The sequence below is a fragment of the Suricata suricatta genome, chromosome 13 (genome assembly GCF_006229205.1).
Source record: "Suricata suricatta isolate VVHF042 chromosome 13, meerkat_22Aug2017_6uvM2_HiC, whole genome shotgun sequence".
In the NCBI taxonomy this organism is placed as follows: Eukaryota; Metazoa; Chordata; class Mammalia; order Carnivora; family Herpestidae; genus Suricata; species Suricata suricatta.
This window is the reverse complement of record NC_043712.1, coordinates 598,254-608,003: the sequence shown is the minus strand read 5'-3', so window position 1 is coordinate 608,003 and position 9,750 is coordinate 598,254. Positions and strand designations below refer to the sequence as shown.

The window sequence follows — 9,750 nt, the reverse complement described above, 5'->3', positions numbered from 1 at the left end:
CCCGCCGTCTGCGGCGGCGCGCGCCCACCCCCCGGGCCTTCGTGGATCTCTGGCCTCGAGGAGGGGAGGGCCAGGCTGCCCTGGGAGACAGGGCTACCAGTGGCGCCGGCAACCCTTCTCAGAGTCACGCTGACCAACAATTAAGTGGTGAGCACCAGCCTCACCCTTTCCCACGCCTTCCCCTTAAAAACTCCGGTTCGGGGCGCCTGTGTGGCTTAGTCGGTTAAGTGTCCGACTTCAGCTCAGGTCACGATCTCACAATTTGTGGGTTCAAGCCCCGCGTCGGGCTCTGTGTTAAACGCTGGCTCAGAGCCTGCTTCAGATTCTGTGTCTCCTTCTCTCTCTGCCCCTTCCCGCTCACGCTCTGTCTCGCTGTATCTTTCAAAAATAAATAAATGTAAAACAATTTTTTATAAAAATCCTCTCGGGTTCACCTGGACGGCGGGGACAGTCTTTGGACGTTAGTCTGCGTCTTCCCAGGCCGCCCACTTCCTGAGTACAGCAGTCCGCCCTCCCACACTTGTCTCTCAAGGACTGATTTTCGAGTGGCAAGAAGCCAAGCGTAAGTTTGGAACGGGTCTTCTGCCCAGTAACTGTTTCACGGATGCTCTGGTCATGTAAGATGCACACGCACCCAGGCTGACAGTGCAGGAACCATCCCAACTCTGACATCTAGACCTTGCTATGTCTTCCTTCATCTGAGCCACTGATGTTTCCAGACACAATCGGATCCTTTCCTTTGTGGATTTCCATCAGTTTCCATTCTGTCTGTAAAATGTTTCAAGTCTTCGAAAAGAGAAGGTCCTTTGGCTCTAAAACTTCCAAGACAGGGGCGCCTGGGGGGCTCAGTGGGTTGAGTGTCTGGCTTCAGCTCAGGTCATGATCTCACAGTTCATGGGGTTGAGCACCGGGCTCTGTGCTGACAGCTCAGAGCCTTAGCCTACTTCAGGTTCTGTGTCTCCCTCTCTCTGCCCATTCCCTGCTCATGATCTCTCTCTCTGTCTCTCTCTAAAAAATAAATAAATGTTAAAAAACAATTTTTTTAATAAATAAAGCTTCCAAGATTGAAGACAATAGGGGTTGTTTTTTTTTTTTTTTGTAGTAAAGAATTGGAAGACAGAAAAGAAGGAGGCGGGGAGGGGGCGGAGGGGAGGAGGAGGACCAAATGGAGCGTCTGGAGTTAAAAAGCACAACAGCTGAATGCAAACCCCATGAGGTTCTGGGGCTGAAACAACTAGACATCCGCGTGCAAAAATTAATCCAGACACGAACCTTATTTCCTTCATTAAGAATAAACTGGAGGGACGCCTGGGTGGCTCAGTCGGTTAAGCCTCCGACTTCGGCTCAGGTCAGATCTCACGCTAGTGGGTTCGAGCCCCGCGTCAGGCAGGCTCTGTGCTGACAGCTAGCTCAGAGCCTGGAGCCTGCTTCCGGTTCTGTGTCTCCTTCTCTCTCTGCCCTTCCCCCTCTCATGCTCTGTCTCTCTCTGTATCAAAAATAAATAAAACATTAAAAAAAAAAAAAGAATAAACTGGAAATGGATCTCAGACCTAAATGTAAAGTGCAAAACTGTAAAATTTCTGGAAGGAGGAGATCTGGAGGAGCTTGGGCTTGGCAGTGACTTCTGAGATACAAAACCAAAGGCACAATTCACGAAAGAGAGGAAGGACGGGCGGACTTCATTCACATGAACAACTTCTGTTCTTAAAAGGGAACAGATGGGAAGACAAGCCTCGGGCAGGAGGACAGGTTTGCAGAGGGCACGTCTGACAGGGTCCGCTTGTCTCAAAGACACGACGGCGTCTCCGAGTTCGGGGCGCCTGGGGGGCCCCCAGAGCACCCAGCTCTCGATTTCGGCCCACGCCTTGATCTCAGGGTTGCGGGATTGACCCTGCATCCGGCTCTGTGCTGAGCGTGGAGACTGCTTCAGTTTCTCTCTCTCCCTTTCTCTCTCTGTCCCTCCCCCTTGCTTGCACTCCCTCTCTCTCGCTTTCTCTCAAAAAAAATTAAAAATAGAATGTCTTAAAAAGGTTAAAAAAAAAAAAAGAATCCTTAAAGCTCAACAAGAAAACAAACAACGTGCTGAAAACCTGAGCGGCCCATCTGAGCTGACACTTCCAGGATGAAGACATGCGGACGGCCCGTGAGCACGTCACCATGTCACACGCCCCACGTCGCACGTCATCAGGGAAATGCAGCTGAAAATGAGTCACCGCTCCGCACGAGACGGGCAAAATCCAGAACCCGACCTCGAAAGCAGGCGGGGATGCGGGGCCTCGGGGGCTGTTGCTGCCGGCCAGCCTGCGACGCGGGGCAGCCGCTCTGGGTGAGAGCTGGGCCGTTTCTAGCCAACTAAGCCTACTCTTACCCACGACCGGCAGCTCTTCCGTGTGTGCTCGGACTAGATGAGAACCTCTGTCCACACAGAACCGACACCCATATATGTATAGCAGCCTGATCCTTAACTGCCAAAACCTGGAAGCCACCAAGGGGTCCTCTGGCAGGTGAACTGACAGACCGTGATGCCTCCAGGGAACGGAAGTGCGTTATCAAGCCACAAAAAGACAATGGGAACTGTAAGTGCATGTTGCAGGTGAAGCAAGTCCATCTGGAAAGGCGACAGCATGACTCCACTGAAATGACATCCCAGAGAAGGCAAAACTTGGAAACAATAACAGGATCAGAGGTTTCCAGAAGTTGGGAGGGAGAGAGGTAAGTGGGTGGGGTACGGAGGGTGTTGAGGACAGTGAAAACGTTCCTTATGATAACGGTGGCTACGTAGCACTACCAGTGTTCCCGAACTCACAGAGTATATGACATCGGGAGTGAACGCTGGTGTAAACTATGGAGAAACTGAGTGATTAATGGCTCGTCAGTGTAGGGTCACGGCTTGGGACAAATGCACTCCTCTGGCGGGGGTGCTCACGGCGGGGGGACGGGTCCACAGGAACTCTCTACATCCTTCCAATTTGCTGTGAACCTAAAACTGCTATAAAAGAATAAAGTTTACTTTTTATATTTTTAATATTTATTTATTTTTGAGATATAGAGACAGAAAGCGAGCAGGGGAGGGGCAGAGAGAGAGGGAGACACAGAATCCAAAGCGGGCTCCAGGCTCCGAGCTGTCAGCACAGAGCCCGATGCGGGGCTCGAACCCACGAACTGGAAGGTCATGACCTGAGCTGGAGGCAGAGGCTTAACCGACTGAGCCCCCAAAGAAAACATTTTTTTAAAACAGAAGCAAAAAAACACAAGGAAACCAACTTTTCTTGAAGCCTCCAGAAAGAAGTACAGTATAGCTGCCACGTTGATTTTGGCCTCCTTTGGCCCAGTTTGGACTTGTGACCTGAAGAACCCTTAAGATAAAACTTCTGTGTTGTTTCAAGCCACTAAGTTTGTGGCAACTTATTATGGCGTTAACAGAAACTAGCAATCATCCTGATACCAAAGACAGACGGAGACATCGTAAGAAAGCAAAACCCAGATGCAGACGCTCGCAAGCCGGATCGAGCAGCAGATAAAAAGGATTACATCCAAATGGGATCTGTCCCTGGAATTCAAGGTTGGTTTGACATCTGAAAATCTGTATGAACCACATGATCCTCTCAATCAGTGAAGTAAACATTTGACAGAATCCGACACTCATTCATAAAACTCTGAACGCTCAGAACAAAACTGTCCCTGCCGACAAACACACCACAAAAAGCTCTGCACCTGACACCCTACTTAATGGCAAAAGGCTCGACGCTCTGCCCCAGCATGAGGGATACTACTCTGGCCAACATGAAACTAGGAGGTTCCAGCCAGTGCGCTCAGGCAAGAAACAGAAATAAAAGGCGTAGAGTTTGGAAAGGAAGAGGTAAAACTGCGTTTATTTGCAGAATCAGTGTCTCCGATGTTGAGCACCCTAAGGAACCCATACCCGAAAAACCCACAAACCCACAAACAAAAAAAAAAAAATGAGGACTAAGAAACAAATTCCACAGGGTCATAGGATGCAAGATCAATATACAAAATTTTATTTTATCTTTAGGACGCCTGGAGGACACAGTCAGTGAAGTGTCCGACTTCGGCTCAGGTCATGATCTCGCTGTTGGTGGGTTCGAGCCATGTGTCAGGCTCTGTGCTGACAGCTCAGAGCCCAGAGCCTGCTTCCCATTCTGTGTGTCCCTCGCTCTCTGCCCCTCCCCCACTCATGCCCTGTCTCTCTCTCAAAAAAAATAAACATAAAAAACTAAACAGAACTCAACTTTATTTTTATATGCCATCAATGAAGAGCTTGAAAAGAACAGTAACACATTCCATTGGCAATGACACCAAAAGACTACAGTACCCGGGAACACGAGGAAGGCAGGAAGCGCCGGCTGGAGGCCGGGCCTCGCTGCAGAAGGAACTGAAGGCTTGGGAGCCTGAGGGCCCCACGTCCGTGGACTGGCAACTTCAGGGTCATTAAACTGGCAGTTCTGCTCAGAGTGATCTCTAGAGTCAATGCCATTCCTATCAAAATATAGAAATTGGCTTTGGGTCCGTTTGTTTGTTTTTTCAGAAATGGGCAATCTGATCTTATCATTTATACAGAGGCACAGGACCAGCCGAAACATTGAAAACTAAGGACAAACGTGAAAGACTCACAGTTTCCAATTTCAAAGCTAACTGTACAGCTACAGAAATCAGAAGACGGTGATTCCAGCAGACACACACTTAGATCGAGACAGCAGGACGGAGCGGGCAGAAACACGCTCCCTCCTGTCCGGTCCGTTGTTGACAAAGGCCTTATGATGTCGTTTTCCGTGTCGACTCGCCAGCTACAGTCCCGTCATTCAGTCAAAACTTAATCTAGTTTGAAGCTAAGCGGTTGCCGTGAAGGCACTTTGTAGCTGAGATTAGAGTCCAGAATCGATTGCGTTGATGTCAAAGAAATGGCCTTATGTGAACCGGGTGGCCAAGAAGACTTAAGAGCTGACGACTCCGAGGAAGAAGAAAGTGCACCTGTGGGAAGTGGTGCTGGGGTTCCCGCCGTCTGCGCCCGCACCTGCCCGCCCGCTCCGTGGAGCGCAAACTCCGCGTCGCGTGACTTACCAGGGAAAGCACAGGGTCTTCGGTAAGGGGCGCTGGGATCTCCACGTGCAAAAAGGATAACTGAGACCCTCATCTCACACCGTCTATAAAACTCGCTCAAAATGGTTCATAGACCTAAATGTAGGAGCTGAAACCTTAAAACCGTTTAGAGTAAAGCATACGGGGAAACCCTCAGGACCTGGGATTACGCAAGTTCTTAGATAGGACATCACAGGTGCGGTCCATGAAAGAAAAACTGGTATGTTTGACTTCATAAAAATTAAAACCTTTTGCGCTTCAAAAGACATTTCAGAGCGCCAGGGTGGCTCAGTCAGCTAAGTGTCCGACTTCAGCTCAGGTCATGATCTCATGGTTCGTGAGTTCAAGCCTCGCGCCGGGCTCTGTGCTGAACCTGCTTTGGATTCTGTGTCTCCATCTCTCTCTTTGCCCCTCCCTTGCTCATGCTCTGTCTCTCGGTTTCTGTCTCTGTCTCTCTCAAAAATATAAATAAGTAAAAAAGACATTTCAAATGATGAAAATTAAGAACAACCTATAGACCAGAAGAACGTATTTGTAACATACATCTGATCAAACACGTATAGCCAGAATGTGGAAGGACGCCTCACAACCCAACAACAAGCAAAACACCCAAGTAACGTGAGCGGCTGGTAAGCGCGTGGCACAGGGCTCAGCGTCGTCAGCTAGTGGGAAATACAAGCTGGAACCACACGCCAGGACTGCGGTAACCCGACGTCGGCCACGAGCGCTGGAGAGACCGTCCCCCTCGCACGCGGCTGGTGGCATGTCACACCCTGCACCCCTTCGGAGAGCAGCGGGGCAGTTTCTTTAAAAATGACACAAAAGTTTTTGCATGTGGCTCGGCAATCCCACCCTTTGGTGTTTATTCAAGATAAAGGAGAACATGTGTCCATACGAAGAAGTCTGAGGCAAGTGCTCCTTGCACGATTTATTCATGACAGCCCACGAGGGGGGACAATCAGGCGGCCACTAAATGGGGATGGGAGGGCGGGGCCTTCGGTCCGCGCAGTGGACAGGCCCGACGCGGGCGAGCTCCGAAAGCAGGGTGCTAAGTGACACAAGTCAGACACAAAAAGCTTAAAAGATTCCAAGTACCCGAAATGCCTTCTAGGAAGGGCAAAAGGGAGACAGAAAAAGGAACGGTTGTCAGAGAAAAGGGGAGGAAACAGGGATTCGCTGAAAACAGGCAGGATGGGCTAACGAAAAGACTCTAACCCTCAGTTGTCATAATATTTGCACAACTCTGCAAATTTACTAAAAATCATTAAATCATCCACTCAACAGGAGTATATATATATATATAATATATATATATATATATACTGCATACTTCCATAGAGGTGGGGTCTTTGTTTTCCTTTTTTGGTAATTAAACAAACAGGAAAGCTACAACATGAAAAAAAAACTAACCCAGGGGCACTTCGGTGGCTCAGTCAGTTGAGCGTCGGACTTCGGCTCAGGTCATGATCTCACAGTTGTGGGTTCGAGCCCCAAGCCGGGCTCTGTGCTGGCAGCTGGGAACCTGGAGCTGCTTCGGATTCTGTGTCTCCCTCCCTCTCTGCCCCTCTCCTGCTTGCACTCTGTCTCCCTCTTCCTCTCTCAAAAATAAATTAAAACATTAAAAATTAAAACAAATAAACAAACCCCAAGCCAGACTGGTTGGAGTTGGAGTGGCAGAGTTAGGTGGCTCCAGGACGAAGGTATCGAGCAGTGATGACATGAAAGTTACCACACCAACCAAAAGTTCTGTGTTTTTTTAGGAACAAATCTCACAAAAATGAGCAAGACCTGTCTGCAGAAAATTACAAACCTCTATTGAAATATGTTAAATGAGGCTTTTATAAAATGCACGGCAGTGCCACGGGGGCGCCGCTCCCCACGCCGACCTCTGAATCAGTGCGATTCCAGTCAAATCCTAAAAGATTTTCCCAAGAATGTGACAAAAATCAAGCTCTAAGGAAAAAAAGCCCCCAAAGAGCCAAATGACGTCAAGAAAGATGTCCTGGTGGCTGTCATGCCTGCCACACACTAACAAGCCATCGGCCAGCCTAGCACCCCCCATGGACCAGGCGCTCAAAGAATCTGGAAACCCAATTTATAACAGAAACGGGATTACAGAGCATCGAGAAAAGAGGGAACTAGTGTATAAATAAGTCAATAAGATAAAATTTAAAAATCAGTAGAAAGTAAACACAAAAATAATGCCTGATATGCAGGTCTGAGCACTCGGTGAGCGCGGCCTGCGGTGGGAGGGTGGCCGGCCGGGTGAGGCCAGAGGCCAAGTCAGGTCTGGGTCTCGGCCAGCGATGGAGGGCACAGATGGAACGGTGTGTGCTCCGGGGGCCACTGCCCCAAAATCAAAATAAGCAAGAGATAAAAAGGCAGGAAAACGAAAAGGCACAAAACAGTCACCAGAAGTTTGAGTCTGTCAGTGGGCTGTGTGCACGGCTGTCACACACCTGGATGCAGGAGCAGCACCGGGGACCGGCCCTAGACACAAGCTCTGTCACATGTCCAGCTTTAGAGACAGGAGGCTCCTGCCCCAGCTGCCCAGCAAGTGGGGTTGGGTGGACAGAGCTGGCCACCCCCCAACTCCCCTTCAGGAATAAAACTTCCCAAACGTTCCCAAAACTACACCCCTCCCCCGGGGTGCACCAGGATTTCTCTGAGCGTCTCTGGACCTGCTGGGCCCCCAGCTGCCCTTGATTCCTGGGCCCGGGTCTGTGGGTCCCTCTCCCCTGCCAGCGGCTACCTGCTGCCTCCTTGCTGGGACAGACCTAGGCCTTATGGAGGGTGGGGGAGGGGGCTTCCACCACGAGGGGCCCTCGGTGAGCCGATGGCCGGTGGTCCCGGAAGTCTGCGGGGCTCAGAGGTCACCCTGAGCTCTGATGCGGGGTCTGGGTGGTGAGTGGGCGGGCACAGCCCCGCGCCCTGTCAGTTAGAACCTCGTCTCCGTCTCCGAGGGACCCTTCCTCTCTGCTCCCCCGGTCGTGGTCGGGGTCACCGGCGTGTGTGCACTTGCTCCCAGGCCGCGCCCACCTCCAGGGTGGGCTGGGCCTGCTGCGGGACAGGCAACAAGGAGACGCGGGACTCGCCCCTGAGACCCCCGCGGCCCAGGCGGCCACACGCGGCCACTGGGCGGCAGCACTGAGGCCATCTCAGGGTGCGCGGGTACGCGGGGGCTGCGAGACCAGCCAGGGGTCACTTGGACGTGACCGCCGCCCTCTGGTAGCCACCCCCAAACGACGCCCATCGCACCGGAAAGGTGATAGGGGCCTGAAAACCTGAAAACCTCTGGGGTCGAATCTAAGGGATTTCTACCTAGAGGCCTTCCCCCATCAGCGACCTGAAGCCAGTTGGTGGCCAGGGCAGGGAGATCCGGGAAGTCAGCGCCCCGGACTTGGGCCCTGGCATCCACTGCTGGCACCCCACGAGAGTTCTCCCCAACTTCCAGAGTGTTGAGGGGTTTCCACCGGATCAATTCATTGTGGGTAGGCTCTCCCCCATCCTGTTGCCTCCCAGGGAGCCCCAGCCCCCAGCCCAGAAGAAATCCAGGGAGGCCGTGCCATTCTCCTGGCTGGAGAAACATCCAGGACTTCGGGCCCAGCGGGTGAGGTGGGGGTGTGCGGGCGGCGGGCAGTGTGTGTGCGTGTGATGGGGGCTGCAGGTGACCTACAGAGCTGAAGCCATAACCAGCCACAAGAGACCAACGAGGTGACCCTGGGAGCCAGGCACTTCCTCTGAGGCCACCCAGCCTCTGGACCGCGGAGACTGGACCGCCTTCCTCCAGGGATGCCTGCAGTGAGGGGTACACAGCAGGCACCTAGGAATGTGGGCTAGGACCGGGAGGTGGCAGACGGGGCGCTCTGATGGAATCATGATTGTAAGTGGGGGCACAGAACTGACCCACCCCTGGCCCTCCACAGGTCTCAGGGCGAATCACAGGTTGGGGAGGGCGGTGAGGGCCACAGACAGATTTATTCGGGGCCTCGGGCGAATCCACAGGGTCCCCTCCCTCCTACTCCCACCATCATCAACCGAGATGTCCCCTGGTGCCCACAAGCGTCCAGCGCGTCCAGCTGTGCCCCTGCTACAGGAGGTTCACCGTGGCCACCACCTGCTTGCAGCCGGTGACAGCGAACTCGCGGCCGGCCACGCGGTGGTACTGGAGCTGCGCCGCCAGGAGCTCGGCCCGGGCCTGCTCCGGGAAGAAGCCCTCCGCGGCCATCTCGTCCCGGAAGCAGTTGACCACATCCCGCCTGTCCAGCAGCAGGAAGGGCACGATGGCCGCGGCCTGCCACAGCGGGTGCTCGCGGACCAGGAGCGCCTGCAAGCTGGCGCGCAGCTCCTCCTCGGCCCGCACAGCTGCGGCCGCATCCCGGTCACCGGGAGCACCGCGGCCGCCATCGGGGCGCTGGGGCAGCGCTCGGGACGCGTTCTGCAGCACGAAGTGCGTGATTTCCGCGCCGCCCGCGCCGCTGAGCAGTACATAGACGGCGTTGTGGAAGTGGTGGGCGCGCTGCGGCTGCAGGAAGCCGTGCAGCTCGTCCAGCAGCGCCGGGGCCATGCGCTCCGCGTCATCCAGCACCACGAGCGGGGTCTTCTCCTCCGCCTCGGCGCGCTCCGCCACGTCGGCCACCAGCCGTGCCAGCT

The 9,750-nt window shown here is 53.2% G+C and overlaps 1 protein-coding gene across 1 annotated transcript in view; it reads right to left on the bottom strand.

Moving 5' to 3' along the window:
- Positions 1–9,043: 9,043 nt before the first annotated feature.
- Positions 9,044–9,750, bottom strand: part of TOR4A (torsin family 4 member A) — a 6,575-nt gene continuing 5,868 nt past the window's right edge. The window contains exon 5 of the mRNA XM_029920969.1: positions 9,044–9,748. Coding sequence (XP_029776829.1) covers positions 9,188–9,748 — 561 coding nt within the window. The 3' untranslated portion in view covers positions 9,044–9,187. The remainder of the gene's footprint in view (positions 9,749–9,750) is intronic.